The 17,841-nt window shown below is 44.0% G+C and overlaps 1 protein-coding gene across 1 annotated transcript; it reads right to left on the bottom strand.

The window, feature by feature from the left end:
- Positions 1-5,478: 5,478 nt before the first annotated feature.
- SLC66A3 (solute carrier family 66 member 3) lies at positions 5,479-16,991 on the bottom strand. Its single transcript, XM_074153647.1, has 7 exons — positions 16,590-16,991; positions 13,914-13,996; positions 13,378-13,447; positions 12,692-12,749; positions 11,350-11,470; positions 10,174-10,215; positions 5,479-7,218 (listed from the first exon to the last, which is right to left on the bottom strand). Exons 1-7 carry the CDS (start codon positions 16,730-16,732, stop codon positions 7,130-7,132), a joined length of 606 nt encoding a protein of 201 aa, XP_074009748.1. The 5' UTR covers positions 16,733-16,991; the 3' UTR covers positions 5,479-7,129.
- Positions 16,992-17,841: the final 850 nt, after the last annotated feature.

Raw genomic sequence — 17,841 nt, 5'->3', positions numbered from 1 at the left:
CCCCGCAGACAGGACATTGTTATGGCCTGGGTGACTTGATCTATAGAAATTCTCTCGTTGCAAGTCCTTTTGTTTCGCAGAAGTAAACAAATAGCACAGCCAAGCTGCAGATTAACCTTGGGGAAGAATCGGGGTCAGACTTGGAGCCAGAAGCTCAGGACACTTGTAAGGAAGTTGCTCTTTGGTTCGCATCCAAGAGCTCACCAGCACGGAAGCTGGACAGGAAGACCGCGTTGGAGTTAACGTGTCAGCTGTCACAAAGGCTTTTCTGAAAGATTTTCACTCCTGTCCTAGTTGTGTACTGCAGTTTCCCACTTGTAGTGGTTGTTGCCAAAGCTCAACCCCTCACAACGCTCCAGCACCAAGTCTGCACGCTGAAGGAAACATCGTGGTTCTTGTGCTTCATAGCACGGTTGATGCTGTAAACAAAATGTGACATGGACCGTAGCACCATGTAGGACTTGGAAATGTGCAAGAGGCTCAAGTATCTCAGCACTCGGTGACGGTGGCCAAATTTAAACCATCACTGAAGTTTCGTTGCAGTATCTTACTACCTCTGTTGAAGACTCTGAACCTCCTACATTTTTGACAGGCTGTCAGTGGCTCTCTGAAGTCACCAAGGCCAGGAAAGCCGCCCCTGGAGATGATTTTAGGCTTTCTCTCTTTAGTTTCTCAGGCAGTGTCAGATGATCATTAGAAAACTGAGCATTTACGTTTATTATCTTACAATGTGTTCGTTTCCCATCTAGCTTTGAGAGAGTCATCTTGGAAGAGGATTTATGTCTCTTGGTCTCAAGTGCCTTCACCCATCCTGTGATTGTGAGGTCGTATTTGGGATGCTGCTGTGGAAAGGGGGAACTTGTATGAAAACAAACTTCTCATCTGCGTAGCTCTTACAGACCCTCACCACTTCCTTATTCTGTTCCTAAGGCAGGAGAACAAAACGGTCCATGGTCCAGTTCAGGGAAGTGGAGTATTTCAGTCTCCTCCACATTCCTGGATAGTTTTCCTTGGCATTCATGTCAAAATAGTGGCTCGTTTGTTTTTTCATTGGATTACAGTTGATCTTCAGAATATTTTGTGGACTGCCATACGTGCACGTACTACACTTCAGGTTGAAAACATTGTTTGCTATTTTTTAAGACAATCCTATAAACCAGATAGGGGATTTTCAGCGTCCCATGGATCATGGGTTTTTGCCTGCTGAAGTATCCCTCATGAGAGTGGGAAGGAGCTGTATTTGGGATCTCTGTAAAAGATGTTGATGGAGCAGTTCTGAAACTAGTTCATGTTCTGTGTTGAAGTTGCCTCTAAAGTGGACGACGATGATGATGATGTACTCAGACACGCTCATCTAAGAAGTAAGACAGCTCTATGGAGATGTATGTGGCAGAAGAGAACGCTGCGTCTAAACACATCGCATCTAGTTTGCCCCAGAAACAACTGCAACAATTGGAAAAGCTCACTGTAAAACCATTGCTCCAAGAAGCGGGGACCCGGAGGAACTGTAATTTATTAGCACAGGGATGCTAATTACTAGGCCTTGTTATGAAGATCGGGGTTTTTCCCCTTTCTAGGCAGAAGGCATTGTTTTATGAGGGTAAGAAAGTCAATTTACTGCCTGATAGTTGCTACAGCAAGTGGGCAGCTAGATTGGACCACTGCTGCTTTTGCTCCAGTCATCTTACAGAAGCTCCAGGATTAAAGTGATCTTTCAAAATGAAAGTCACAGTGAAAGGTGGCAAAACTACAAAGTTACAAGTGTATATCTTATCCTGCGGAAGACCTTAAAGAAGCCTGGAGAGACACATCCTCACCCTGAAGAGAAAGGGCAGAGCGCAGCGACTGCAAGCCCCAGCAGCCCTTTTGGGTTGCTTGGAGGAGCTGGGTAGAGACGCTTTCACAACCAGGGCGACTGCCTGTGATGCTTCTGTTGCGTCACCCCATTTTGGGGTCTAGGCCTTCAATGTCTGTTCAGAGATGTGAGCCTACTTGAATGTATAGTCTTATATTGCCACGTCCCAGTGCACCTCTTGGGTCATCAGTTCTTCTTGTCACTTGGCATCACCTTTGCTAGCTCTTGGGGATTTTTTCCCCCCAGGATGCTGTTGCACCACTTGGTCCACGTGGCCACCCAACAGGAAGTACATCAGGCTTGTGGGATCGCTGCCGATCCTCCTCATTCCCTTTGGCTTGCCACCTGCTTAGACTTAAGGAACTAATTTGGCACTAATAAGGCACCAGCCTTGGTGCAGTGGGGGCCAGCTGAGATTCAGTGGGATCTGTGTCACCATTTGTCCACTCTGGAGCGATGGATGGGTTTGATGGATCCAGTGAGGGGTCTCCTCTGTGTGCTTCCTGTACCATTCAGAGCTGCAGCCATGGGAGCTTTATTACTGGGAGATTGGGCGTGCGTGCAAGCTCAGAACAAGTATCGACACCGAGAGGAAAATATCCTTGAGCTGAGAGAGACCATGAGGACTGTAGGTCATGCTGATGCTGTATTTCAGGAAAAACAATTTATAGTCTCTCAAGATAAGTCACTGTCTCGGAAGTCAGCTCAGTGGAATCTGTATGGAGTCCATTGCTCAAAGGGGAAAGAATTTCTTTACAGGAACTGGGTAACGTAAAATATGCTTTACACAAAGTCAGTTTGTGCTTCGTTAGAGTCCTGACTACCTGATTTACAGACGCAGGGGACACTGAGGCATAGGAAGCGTGTTCTTCCGTTTAAGGTTTTCATACGGCGTGAGACAGGTCAGCGTCTTGGTGCTGCTGCCCACAGCCCCCAAATTCAAACGCAGAAACCGTCTACAGCCCGGAGCAGGGATATGCACATACACAGAGGACTTGTGATTACAGTAAGGTGATAAGTAGAATTAATTTTCACCACGGGGCCATGCCACTATTCAGTTTGGATCATAATCATTATTAGCTGACTTCTCTTGTCGCATTTTAGGCTGGTGCAGGTTCTGCCCTTTAGTTTCCAGAATCTTGACAGATAAGACAAGGTGGCTGCCCTCTTACCCACTCACAGGAAGGGAGCTTTAATACCACACAGTAGACAGAAGTACTTGTTTAGGCTACTGATAATTTAAGGTAATTATAATGAGCCGAAATAACAATTGGGGCACAAACAAAATTATGACAAATATTTAAATTGTCCGTAAGGTACCCCCAGGTAAATTCCATTGAGAGTATCACGTAGTGTAAAAAAAACCTCTTATTTTCCACCCAGTCCAAAGACTGTGGATTTTTTTCAAGGTTGAGATAGTGCTTGCCTCAAACCACTTCCAAGGGGGAATGGAACAGTCGATATCTTTAACTTGAAGATGTCTCAATCTTGCCATCACTTGAGGTCCATCAGGACTCGGGTCTGTGAGACTGCCAAGGTCTTGCAGTTGGACCCAGCACCAGTGATGAGGTGGCAGGTTCTTACCATCATGTTTAGCGTGGCTCCTGGGCACCTATTTGATGTCAAGGTCCATCATCTCCAAGAACTCTTAAGTATCTTGGAGAACTTGTAGCTCAAAGTCAGGCAAATTAAATTCAGTACAAACCAAGAATTTAATAACATCCTATTTTAAGGGGTTTTTAACTACCTCACATTCCAAACTGGGACATCCTTCAACCATCATTAGTGATGAAGGCAGCATTTCATGTTCCGCTTCATACTCAAATACGAAGGGAATAGGACAAACCAGCCTGAAAAGGGTTAGCGGGGAAATAATTGTTATTCACCATCGTAGAAAATACACGGCTGGGAAACTACTTCATTTGACTTGATCTCCACAACTGTGTGGCTTTTCATTTATAATGGTTCTTCCTGTGGGCTCTGAGGTGGTTTTGGTTTTTGGCAACCCCCCCTTACACCCCCGTATTACATGTCCTTGAATGGATAGTGATTGGTGGAGGAAGAGTAATTTTACCTCATTTCAAGGAGTGAATGAAAGCTTTCTACAAGTTGTAATCTCTTTGGGACCGTTTAGCTAATTGTGAATGACTTTCTCCAAAGTGCTTTAAAACCTGGCTTCTGAGCTCCAGCGGTTGAGGGGGGGGCATGTGTCCACCTCCCACCCTGCTCCTTGCTCTCCTGTTTCAATGGAGCGGCTCAGCCGAGCCGGGTGAGGGAGCAGCCACGGAAGAGGACGGGCAGTTCTCAGAAGTCCAAGCAATGAAAACTTTTGCTGAATTAGAGGAACACGAAGGAACACGTCTGCATCTGTGTAGTTCTGCTCCGCACAAGATGCGGAGGGTCATGGAGGCCCGTAGGGTGGCGGAGGATGGTGGGTTTGCGTCTGCGTACGACGTTCCTTTCACTGGGGACAGTTCAGAAATAGGCTTTTGGAGAAAGTGAACTGTACCCATCTTCCACTGTCCACATCCTCACTTCCAGACCCGCAACCTGCTGTCTCTGGAATCACATCCCTATTTTTGGGGAGACAGTATGTGATATGATACACATTTTCTCTTTCACACTGTTAAACTGAGCTTTGGCCACCTGCAGCTCGTAGCTTGCATTAGACACCGGCTGTAACTCCGCACTCCTGGAGGATCTGTGAACGGAGGCCCGTTGCTTCCAGCCTTAAGAAGAAAAGTTTTTTACTGGCTTACACACACACGGCAACAAATCCAAGATGCTGTCCCAGCCTATCTTCGGTCCGCTCTGTGTTCCACAGCAGGCAGCTTGCCCCTGTGCCCCTGGTACAGCCCAGTGACACGTTTAACAGGATTTACCCTCTCCGTCCATCTCGGCTGAAGCCACTGCCTTTAATCCAGCTGCAGAGAAGATTATGGGTTACCTACTGGAAAACCACAGGGTCTGGGCTTCTGTGGGGCTTGCCCAGCACTTGACCATGCTTCTGCCTTAGAAAAGTGAAATAAATTCTTCTCTGGGGGGAAAAAAAAAAGTGTATAAACGATTTACTGCTACTGATTTGTTCCCTGTCTCCTGCAGCTTGAAGGAGAACTCGCAGTCCAGCTTTCCAAGTCCATGAAGTTACTTTACCTTAAGCTTGTGAATTATCCAGTTTTGTTTCTTTTCCTCAGTCTCTTTTTTTCCGCAGCTTTCTAAGATTATTTATTCTGTGTTAAGTAACCTGTAAAGAACTTCTCTTACATGTATTTTCAGCATTTTATGATGAAAAAACCCAATGTGATCCCGAAACCATGTCTTCATGTTGCTACATCACTCAGGAGTTGAAAGATGTCAGTAACAGACACGGCTTGGACTCTATACAAATCTTCCTCTATCAAGAAGAGGCTTTAATTAAAATTGAGATGAGAAGTGTGTTTTTTTCATTTAAGATGCTGGAGCTCTTTAGCATTTTATGGGTTATTATACAGCCTGATGCTTCAAATGGTAAGGTGAAAGCTGCCCATTAATGACCTGTAGCGAGTATTTCATTTTCTCTCCATACGTGGAAACGGAACAAAAGATGAAATATAATGAAAATTAATGGTAAGAATGACATTAGTCAATCATGAAGAATAGCATTTATTAAAATGACCTGGAAAAATACATCACCTGCCACCATTTAGACCACTTCAGCTACTTCACACAGCTCTAGTAACATCAGCAACAGGATGTTTGCAGTTACTCTCTCAACCAATGCAGAAACATTTATACATTTTATTGGAGCGGTAAAAAAATCCTCGTCTTTGAACTTGCTCTCAAGAATGTGAGATACACAAAATCGTATGTCCACAGACATAGCTCTTCCTGCTCTAAAATGAGGGTTTACGGAGCAGCCGTTCTCTGAGGGCGCAGGTCCCGGTCTGACCGCTGAGCGTGTGCTGGAGGAAACATCTGCTTTTGCAGAGCCTGCTCTTCCACAGAAGCCCAGTCATTTGGTGTCTTGCAAGGAAAACCTGCCTCAGATCTAGCCCGTGTGGTCTTTCCATAGTTCTCAAGGGTGTCAGGATCGAGGGTGTGTTGGTTTAACATGTGGTAATACTGTAAGAACTCTTGAAACAGCGAATCATTTCATTTTGAAGAACATAATGAGGTATGAAGACAAGCTATATGATGACTTCTGTGATTTTTGGTTGGAAAGGCTTCACTTCCAACAGCAAAATCCCCTGTTAATAGTTCTCAGTAATATCCTTTTCCCTTGTTTAATATACCTACTACAAACTGATTAGAATCACCAAAGTCAAAACTGAAAAATGTAAAAATTCTTTACATTCTTCAGCACGCCTAGCACAGACGGGCTAGAATCTGACACAGCACAGGGCAGTGTCCCCAGGAACTCAGACCCACCAGACGAGTCTGCTGTGAGGCATCGAGCTGGAGCTGTGAGCGGGTGGCTCTCGGTATGGATTCACTGGGGTCTCTGGGTATCGGCTCAGGAACTTCTGCTTGAACACAGTTTTTAACTCTGTTGGTCAAAGTTTCATTAATTTCTCTATGTTCTAGTCTCTGCTGTCCCCAAAGCAGCATGCTGAGTGAGTGAGAGCTCAGGTTGAAGAAGAAGAATTCATGGCTGAGTTTTTGCTCTTACTCTGATAAAAGCCGGATGCGTTGAGGGAAGTGCCCACGGGTAGCCTGTATCAGCTGTATCAGTTGTACTGTTTAAGTGTTGCATGGAAGCACTACAATCCCAACACATTTAGAACCTTATTTTGGATTTGGCCTTGACTCGGATTTTCTTCATCCTAAAATACAGATAGTTAATGTCGAACTAATTGACTTGCTTGCAAGAAGATGACAAATATCTGTTGTAGTTTGTCAAACTCACAGCAGATGCAGAAAAGACGAGTTGATATTTTGGTGCAAAACTGCAATTGCGTGATTGAAGAAAATTGTAACCAGAAAGTACTGAAGTGATATGAGAATATATAAACATCTAAATACGAAATACCTTGTTTGTTTAGTAAAAAAAGCCAGAGAAAATCTGGTATCAGTAAAACTTGTCTTAAATGACCAATAAAAATATGCTGCTTAAATTAAGTATCTTATCAGAATTATTTCTAAGGGAAAATAAGCATGACTCTTCTGAGTGTGCCTAGGGATAAACACCAGCCTAAGAGAGAGAGAGCGAGCTTCCCCAACCTTTCTTCTGTTGTTGAAGCTTAATTGCATCAGGGTTTTTCGATGGTACCTATGTTGTGTGCTGACGAGTGTCTTCTAAGCAGTCTTTTTAGTTTTCCTGTAGTGCAGGATTGTGGCTGTGACCCAAATATTGAGAATGAGCATGGTTATGAAGCGGATGAGAACTAAAAGGGAAAAAAATAATCTTGTAAGCATAAGTAAAATAAAAAAAATCAACTGTTGCCGTTTTCTGAAGACACGTTTTGTAAACCTTCACTGGTGTCCAAACAGGCGGGTTCCCATTCTGCAGCTCTTTGCAGTCAATTAGTTTCAATTACCGTGTTCAGGAACCCAGAAATTCTCAAAGTAACTATGGCAGAGAAGAGCATTTAGCACTTGCGAGTGGCATCTGAAAATATGACACTCCAGCACCTTTGATTCTTTTGTGACAAAACCAGGAGAGTAGTGCAAGTTTGAGTAGCCTCACATAGATTTATATTTACACCTAAAATTAAACTCAGAGCCGTAGCTCACGTGTCCTTTATAGTTGCGTGATTTGTTTATTATAAAGGGATTATTCTCTACTGTCATCTTTAGACTTCACAGCTCTAGTGGAGGTGTCCCTGCCCATGGCAGGGGGGTTGGAACTCGATGATCTTTAAGGTCCCTTCCAACTCTAACCACTCTATGATTCCATGATTCTATGATTCTATGACTTCAGGGAGACAGGAAATACTTGTTATCTGTCAGATTTTAATGAAAGAAAATCTGACAACTGAGAAAAAAGCAGATTTTCAGTATCTTCATTAACTTTCAGAGTTTTTTTAAACCAAAAAAAGCAGAGCATCTCTACGTGTGAGACCACAATCTGAAATATCTCTAACGTCCATTTGGCAAACAGAATATTCACAGAAATATACATAAAACTTTGTTTCAGAAAAAATATGTGATATTTCACTGAATTTCACTGAATTTTTTTTTTAGAGTTGGAAGGGACCATAGAGATCATCTAGTCCAACTCCCCTGCTGAAGCAGGATTGCCCAGAGCATGTCAGAGCATGTTACTCAGGACTGCATCCAGGCGGGGCTTGAAAATCTCCAAAGAAGGGGACTCCACAACCTCCCTGGGCAGCCTGTTCCAGGGCTCTGTCACCCTCACTGTGAAGTTCTTCCTCATATTTGAGTGGAACTTCCTATGTTCCAGCTTGTGTCCATTACCCCTTGTCCTCTCACTGGCAACCACTGAAAAGAGTCTGGCTCCCTCCTCCTTCAACCCACCCTTCAGATACTTATAAGCATTGATAAGGTCTCCCCTCAGCCTTCTCTTCTCCAGACTTATAAAGAGTCCCAGCTCTCTCAGCCTTTCTTCATAAGGTAGATGCTCCAATCCTTGAATCATCTTCGTTGCCCTTTGCTGGACTCTTTCCAGCAGTTCCCTGTCCCTCTTGAATTGGAGAGCCCAGAACTGGATGCAGTATTCCAGTTGTGGCCTCACCAGTGCAGAGTAGAGGGGGAGAATGACTTCCCTCGACCTACTGGCCACACTCTTCCCTACGCAGCCCAGGATTCTATTGGCCTTCCTGGCCACAAGAGCACGCTGCTTGCTCATTGTCATTTTGCTGTCTACCAGGACCGCCAGATCTTTCTCTTTGGAACTTGTCTCCAGCAGGTCCACACCTAACCTGTATTTGTGCCTGACATTCTTCTTCCCCAGGTGCAGGACCCTACACTTTTCCCTGTTGAACCTCATGAGGTTCTTCCTTGCCCAGCTCTCCAGCTTGTCCAGGTCTTGCTGGATGGCAGCATGGCCCTCCAGGGTGTCAGCCACTCCTCCCAGTTTGCTATATTTGACAGTTTTATAGGTGTGTATGAAACCAAGAACATGCCAAAGCATTTGACTTTACAAGTCAACTGGAAACATTTTCCATCAGAGTAGCGCAGCATCAATGTTTGCTGCCATCTCCTCCACGTTACCAAGTGTGTTGTGCTCTGTTTTAAAGAGCAGCTTTAGCCAGAGCCAGCTTAACTTTCAAGAGCCAGCTTTCTACTTTCATGGTGGTTTTCTCCCTCCTTCTCCTCAATACACCTCTCTCGCTTCTAATCAGTGTAAGTGTGTAGCTGTGGGTGAACTGGACTCGACAACTGACCCAGACTAATTTTGACGTGTGTATTATGCCAATTTTTTGGTGATGCTGTTAACTGCATGGGCCCACAAACTCCTGCTCTGGCAACGTGGAAACAGCAAGCACAGGGGCGAAAATGCGTGACTGAAAAGGGGACTTCTGTTTCCAGTGAAAGAGCCACTTGAACTGCTTGTAAAACTACAGCCTTATTGTGGTGCTTAAAAAAAATAAATCCATTCATATGATGTTTCTGATGAAATACTAGTTTTGAACTAGAACAAGGAACCACCAAATAAAGTACAATGTGATTTTGTTCCTGTTCATACAGGCACCGAGTCTCGCCTTCAAACCCTTTATTGAAAAATCTGCTGCACTCCGTAGCTCGTGCAGTTTTGTCAGGACGGTAAGAAGCTGTTCAATAAATTTCCTTTATAATGAAATCAGCTGCAAATTACGTACCTTAAGCCATGTTTTGGTATCTTCTCAGCCTACCGTTTCAGTTTCAGCCTGCTATAAACTTTCTGAATGTTGTGCCTAAAACTATTTATATACTAAGCTGAATTTTAAATAGCTTTATAGAAGAACTTTTTAATGCACAAACCCCACAATAAGAAAAGGAAGCACTTTATTATTTGAAAAGCTATCACTTAATTATTATAGATTTATTAAGTTGTATTTTACTAAATATATTTATTTATGTATTTAAATACTAAAGGTTTTAAAGCTTTATTCTGCTATTTTCATAATTAAGTTAATCTTGTGGTGGTTTTGCCTTTTGAAAAAAATAATGGCTGTTGATATGTATAAGCAGGGGGGGTTGTTGTTTTGTTTTTCCTTCAGGTATTTGACTAATTTGTAATCCTGTTCTACTTAGCGGTAACCCCTTCCCTTGCTGGGCTAAACCACCAGGTTCATGATTTGTTCTTCTGAGACAAGATAACTGTTTTTACAAAACAACTAGAAACGGCCACGGCAGCTGTCATCTTGGAAAGATGAGCAATTCCATACGTTACTCACCTGCAAAATCATTTGTAGTCATTACAGTTGTAAATATTCTTGCTGTAAATGGAATGAATTCTGATTAGTGGACTAGATACGACACATACCTTCATAAATTATAAAATATCTATTTTTTCAATAGAGGATAATCTTGCATGAAAATATACATTGTATAGACATTCCTGCTTCTACTGCATCCACTCTTCACTATTTTAGCTTCAGAGATCAAGCTCTCAAAGCTGAGTGATACTGTCTTAAAGGTCTTTTTTAATGATGAGATCACTGGTACAATTAGAATTTTTATATCTATCTCGCTAGATTGGATGTGATCAGAGTTTACTGCTCCCTTTCTGTTCAGCCCCCTCCTTCAGCAGTTAATTCTGAGCTACACCCACAGGCGAGTCAGCGTGACTGAACCATTGTCAATGTTCACACACGTGCTTTTAGGCTTCTGCAAATATGAGGAATTCAGTTTTCCTTCCCACAACAAATCTAAACATTAAATTATTTCACATTTGCAGCAGACTAAAACCTTTTACAAAGTTTACTGCTGTTGTTCAGCAAACATACCACAACTCCTAATTATTGACTTAAAACCATTTGTCTCATAGGGAAATAGATCCAGCATCGCTATGTTTTATAGTAAGAACATTTTAAACAAGTTCTGTGAATACGACAAAGGCATTTCTGACAAACAGCTGAAGAACTGTTCATGCAGACCACTAGGTAATTAACACATGAACTGCACAAATCACTGTTCTTGGTACGTTCTTTGATTCTCCGCTGTTGAGAAATGTATTTACAGGTAGTCACAGAGTCAAAGTTATTTAGCATTGTGTGTGTGTTTATTTGTAGATGCCTTTTCAGAATTCGTGTTGCCTGACTGTCTAATGCAAAATTTAGCACCTTTTCATGCTGGATCACTAACTTTATTCTTGCAGTTATTTCAACTTGACCACATTTGCATGTTTTCTAAGGCAAAGTGTCATTGTGACTGAGCTGGTGTTAATGATAAAACCTGATTTCAAGAGACTGTGTGGTATCTGAATCTCAGAAGTCGGCACTAAGGGAAACTACATTAGGCAAGATTTTTATCTACTCTGATTGAGTCAAGACCTAGTGAAAGAGGCATTAGGAGATCTGGCATTAAAAAAGGAAAACCCAGCGCTTCGCCCCAAGTTGCCCATCGCTTACTTGCGCAGGTATACGCAGACATACTCCAGGTCAGGGCGCTCACTTGTCCAGAATCTTTTGTCTGCCAAAGACACCGCAGCTGAGCCAGCTTACTGGCCGCACTGATGAACGTGCAGAGATTCTGAAAAGCAGGTAAAAAAAAGAGAAAGAACCTCTGCCATTGTGTTATCTGAGTGTTTCGTTTATGGTTGTTAGTATGTAATTTACAGGACTAGCTTTTTCATTTAGGATTTAAAAAATAATTCAATATTTGGCAACTTAGGCATTTCAGCTTCTTCCTATGGAACCGTGAAGCAAAAATTAAAGTTGCTAAAAGGAAGGCACCAATTTCTGAGGTACTGCCCAGAAAGAAGCTCAAAGAGCACAACAATTGCTACCGCTGTTGGCAAATGCTCAATAGAAGCAAATATAAGAGGCAAAGAAATAAAAAAGCCTCTGAACCTGCTACATAAAACTGTTTATGAGAGTTAGCTAAAATGAGACTGATCTAGTCTAAATAGCAAAGTTGATTCAGACCATCTGTTACCATCATGTCTGGCAAACAAAGCCATAAAAGAATGAGAAAACTGACAGGAATGTGTGGAAAATGAGTCCAATTGGTGGGAAAAATAATGAAGGGAATGGACTATTCACCCTGTCATGCTTTTAAGGGAGATTTTGCAAAGGCAGCGGGTAGAGGGGACCTCCACACGGGTCTCTCTGGCATGCCTGGATTTCCCTTGCAAGTAAGGATCAGTATTGGGCTTAGAAGCTTTTATGCCCATTTGTATCACCTTTTGCATTAGCAACTCCAGTTCATCTCAATTAAATTTTCTCTTTTCTGATGAAAAGGGCAAAGACCATCTTTAACCCTCATAGGGCATTATGAGATGATATTTTTCTTTCAAAATTCTAGGACTAAAGGGAAAAGAGATCTTCTGAAATATTTAAAATCCCCTAGTTCAAATGCTTTGACTGATGCGCTACTCCTTTTTCCTCTGATGTTGTAGGTTTATTAATAGGGATTGTGACATTAGGACTAAAGAGGCAATGTTTTTTCAACATTTTAAACTATTGCTAGTTTTAGTTAAGGTAACACAATTAACAACTTCACCTCAGAACATACTTTTCTCCTTTTTTTTCCCCCCTCACAGAGTCTGTATTGACAGTGCTGTATCTTCCAGCTACTCACAGAAGTGAAACAGCTGTATTTGAAAACTGGGCTTGTTCTGAAAGCTAACTCAAATGATTAATTCTTCCAAGGACAAATATAAGGAGAGAATTCACTGATAAAGATGTCCAGAAAAAAAAAAAAGTTATTTAATATGTGGACCTAATTTTAAATAATCAGGCAGGCACTTACCATGGCCAGGTCTATTATCCACTTCCGCAGTGTTAGCATGTACCAGCCTCCCCAAAATCTTACAATTATGTTAAGTTTCATAGCACTGAAAATTCTAGAATACCAAAGCTCTTGAACATCCCTGGGGAATTAGATCTTTTTAAACGTTTGGAAATAATCTTATTGAAACTTTACAACAGACTATGCAATCTAGACAGAACATATTAAGCACTGGTTGAAACACTAAGTGCTCCTATTTTTCACGCCGTCTTTGGTTGAACAGTGCCTGGAGTTTCTCAAGGGCTGCTCCAAAGCACAAGATATGAGATTTAAGCCCAAATCTTATTTTTAAAAAAAAACACAATACACTGCTGTGTTCATCATAGCAAGTACAATCTGCATGGGTAGGAATGAAAGAAAAAAAGATTCATCATTTCCACCCTGCACCTCTAGCAAGGGTGTAAATTAAGAACTGGCCTTAATCCTTATCAGTTGTGGACCTTCTAAAGCACAGCTACATATAAAGCTTATTTCTTGTTGATCTTTTACTGTGATCCCAGAAATCAGCATGTGAATGTGGAATGCATGTTGAGGGGTGGCTGAAAATGATTTACAATGGTAGCACAAAACAAGCGATGTCGTAGCTGCTATGCAAAGACCTACCAAACAAGCTACATATACCAAAATTCCCAGATTTCAAAGGATACGTGACTGCATAGAACAAAGCTCGCTTCATGTTTCCACCGTAACGCAGAATAAACAAAAGGAGAATGACATCTGAAATAAATAAAAGATCGCTCATCAGAGAAAGGGAAGAGCCTAAATGCAATTCTAGACAGAATGAAGCAGTTCTACAGGGCACCATGTCTACAGAAACTGGTATCTTACAGGTTTGTCTCTCAAATTTGATTGATGTCCAAAACACTGCAAGCTCCAAAATGAAACTTTTATCAGAATCTAGAGCGTTGATAAGGTTTCCCTCCCATGTGGAGTCACTGGAGAGAGGAGCTTACACTGTGACTCCACTCTGTGTGTATTAGATCTTTCTCCACTATCTGACCATCTACGTTCATAAAATGTATAGGAATTCAATTATATGTGAGATGTTCATTCCTTCTTCCCCCAGACCCCTGCTAGAACTGGTCAATGGATACGTATCATCGCAGTGCAGTACTGTATCTAAAAGCCTTGGAGTGCTGAATGAGCCCTGCTTTATTTCCAAAACATGGCTTAAAATAATTACCTTGTGCAATGATGATGGGATATTCCAGGTATGTCTGCAGAGGGTAATCATAATAAATCTGGTACCTCAGAAACACAAGGAAGCTGAACAGAAAGACACAAAACAGCGTGACTGCATGAAGGGACAGGACAGCCCATTCACGACTTCTTTTTACAGTTTTGCTTGTGCCAAAAGGCTCCAAACTGATCAAACAAATATGAAGACAAAGCACAAGCCTGATGGTTTTTGTTACCCTCAAACAGATTAAGATGCAGAGAGCTGCCCATACTTCTTGCCATGGTCTTCAAGTCACAGTGCAAAAGGCATAAATAATGGCTTATAAAGGCTTTCAGACCTAGAAGCTACCTTCTCTTCACAATTCCCTTGGTACCTCTGAGATAACTCTGATTCCTTTATTTATGTTTGTCGTTCAATCTGTACATTAAGCAAGTTTTACAGGAGTAGAAAACATTTCCTAAGCTGCCTCGACTACACTGTTACAAGATTGCCCAGTGTAACTGTACCAGTCAGACTCGGAGCCTCTTAAGTGCACCAAACAATGGCAAGTCTCCTTCTTGCTATTCCACAATACAGTAACTACAAGGAATTGAACTTTTATCACATTTTCTTTACTTTCTTCAACTTTCATGCAAATCCATGGGGTTAGACAGAAACATCAAGGCTGCAGAGAAAACAGAAAAGGTGTCTTAGGGCATAGTTTTATGTAAGGAAAAATTGATGGTTTCCAGCATAGAAAGATGGCATAAGGAACTGCCTGCCTTGTAAGAAACTGGCTTTTACAGAATTCAAAATTTAAATACCTGAACTTCCTAGAAGTCTTATTTCTTGTAGGGTCAAATTATACTCCTTGCCATTGCCACCATGCTTCTGTGTCACTCCTCTGCCTGGTCACTGCATTCTGACTCTGCAGAACCATCCCAGTTTGTACCAGTAGCCCCAAAGCTCTCTGCAACCAGACCCAAAGTCTTTAAGGCTGCAGGACGATAGTCTACTAAACATAGAGTCCCAATAAATGGTTCAAAAAAGCCTCATTGCAACTCTTCCAAAATAGTTTTGCCCAGAGCAGGGGCAGAACCTGCAGTTGTGTGGGTACCGCAGTTATCATTCAGGTGCTGAGACATTTATGGCTTCTCCATACCCGTCTGAATCATTACTTATAAAGCCTTTTTAATACACGTGAACAATTTTGATAGAATCATACAATGGTTTGGGTTGGAAGGGACCTTTAAAGGTCATCTGGTCCAACCCCTCTGCAATGAGCAGGGACATCTTCAACTAGATCAGGTTGCTTAGAGCCCTAACAAACCTGACCTTGAATGTTTCCAGGGATGGGGCATCTACAACCTCTCTTGGGCAACCTGTTCCAGTGTTTCACCATCCTCACTATAAAAAATTTCTTCCTTCTATCTAGTGTAAATCAATTCTCCTTTATTTTAAAAATTTAAGATTTTAAAAATGCTTCCACTACTTTGGTTGGGGCTGTGGGTAGGTTGTCTCTGCTGAAGCCAGAGTTTAGCTCACTTACTCTGAGGTGTATTAAGGGGAAACAGCAACAACAGCTCAGTGCCATGGAGAAACGTGGGCAGCAAATGGCCCCAGTGGAGACCAAGGGAGTTCTGCACAGCTACGCGCAGAAAGGTGACCGTACGCAGCACCACACCCGGGTCAACAGCTGTGTCCCAACAGAAGACGAGGCACAGACATGTTCAGAAACGATGTGCCATTTTTTGTGAGGTGATCTTTGCGAATAAAAGGCCCTTTTTCAGCTCGGTGCAGAGAGCTAGGAGCCATCTGCTTGGCTGTTTTGGCCACCTCCATCTGTGGTTCGGCGGCCACCTCCATCTGTGGTTTGGCAAACACAAGGCTCCTCACGGCATCCTCTCCCACACGCCTGTACCCACATTTACATGTGCGTGCTCAGTTTCCCTACTTTCCATTCCATGCAATCCTCTTTAAGTACGATCTAATGAATCTAGCCTGTGTAAGCTTATTACAGACTGACAAATCTTTGGCGTTTGACATGGTTTGTCATTTTCTTGAAGAATGATTATGTTTTAATTATTTGGGTGACAGAAGCCTGTCTAACTGGTACCATTACCTGCAGAACAGGGCTCACAGACCATTTAATAACATAAATACATGGCTGAAACCCAACAGTAGGTGTTGTCTCCTGCTACATGGGTGGCCCGGGGTTGATTTTGGGCAAGTTAAAAAAGCCTAGTTTCCCTTTAACTGGCAGCACGGAAGCACTTTAAAATAGGCAGTTTCTGCTCCAAGGAGTTTGTACACCCAAGGAAGGCAGGACGTGGCACCTGCACCTGACAGGCGGAGAGTCAGCAGGCTGAGCCGACACCAACCCTCAGTTATAAAAAGGAGCGGTTTTAAAACTGAAAGAGAGCAAGGGCTGCTCGCCGCCCCCTTCCAACAGCCACTCAAACACATTCTCAGGCGCGATCAGAGCTGTGAAGGAAGGAGTTTAATTATTAATTGCGGCTGCGACGGCCCCTGAGGGTCGCGGGCCGCTGGAAGCAGCCCGCCTGAGGTAACCCCGCCGAGGCGAGGCGCTGCCGCCCCGCCCCAACGGCTCCTCCCGCCGCGCACCGCCCCCGGCGGGAAGGAAGAGGGGGGGGCCGCCATGTTGTCCCCTTGTATGCCACCCCCCCCCGGCTGTCTTACCCGGCCAGCTCCAGGAGGAGGCTGCCCACGCTGACCCCCCTCGCCGAGCCGGCCGCCAGCACCGCCGCCAGCTGCGGCAGCTTGATCACGGCGCACACCGCCCAGGTGCTCCAGTGGGCCAGGGCCAAGAGCGTGGACGCCATCCCGCTGCGCTGCCCACCCGCGGCAGCGCGGAATGGGGAACCGGCGGTGCGGCGTGGCGAGGTGGGGCGGGCAGCCCGGCCCCGGCCGCAGCCGTCACGGAACGCTCCTCATGGCGCCCGCCCTGCCCGGGGCGTGGGGCGTGGAGGCCGCCCGGCCTGTGGGGAGCGGAGCGCCGGGCCCGGCAGCGGGTGTGCCCCGCTCCCCATCAGCCCTGGGCCTCGCCGGGCCTGAGCGCGGTTTGGCAACCCCGGGAAGGCCGGTGCGGCTTCCTTGGGAGGGGGGGAGTGCTTGTTGGGAGCCGCCTGCGGACGGCCGGGCCGGGCACCCCTCAGTCCCCGGGCTGCCGTGGGGAGCGGGGCGGGGGGGCACCCGCCTGTCCCGGGGCGTCTCTTGCCGCTGGTTGAGGCCTGCCCACTGCGAACGTTCCTCTGTGTCAGGGCCGAGAAACGTTAAGCTCGAAATTGAGAGATTTGGCCCTGAAATGACTCTTTCTTATCTTAAAAAAGCCCCTGCACCGGTAATGATCAGACGGTGGTGGTGTAAAAGGTTACCCGTGGCGTGTGTTCACCTAGGAGTAGTGTGGATGAGGTCTGGGTTTGGAGCTGTAGGCTGGATTTCAGCTTTCTGCCCCGAAGTGGAGTCTCCACTTTGCTTCAGCTCTCTTTGTGTTTCAGGTCACACTGTCTGGATCGCGGTGGTGCCAGCTCCTGCGGTAGGGATGGTGTAGTTTTGACAGCGGCACTTTTGGTTGCGCAGAAAGTTCAGTTAAATTTAAAAGTTCCTGAATATTGGATTTGTCAGATTATCAGGGATGGAGCAACTTCTCCGGAACATACACCTACCCACCATACGCAGTTACACACAAAAATAGTAAAGCACAGTTTTTAAAGCTTTTGTACTTGCCATCTTGTCAGAACTAAATAAGAGCAATTATTCAAGAAATATGCATTTGTACTGATCACATACATACAGGATCTTGGCTCTTTCGTGCCTGCGTATGGCTGGGACTACTCAGAGTGTCAAATCCATGCCATTAATTCAGATTTTAATCTACAGAATAAAATATGATTGCTTTAACATTAGGGGTTATTTGCAGGCATGAAATGTC

The sequence above is a fragment of the Numenius arquata genome, chromosome 9, assembly GCF_964106895.1.
Source record: "Numenius arquata chromosome 9, bNumArq3.hap1.1, whole genome shotgun sequence".
Taxonomy (NCBI): domain Eukaryota; kingdom Metazoa; phylum Chordata; class Aves; order Charadriiformes; family Scolopacidae; genus Numenius; species Numenius arquata.
This window is presented reverse-complemented; position numbering and strand designations above follow the sequence as displayed.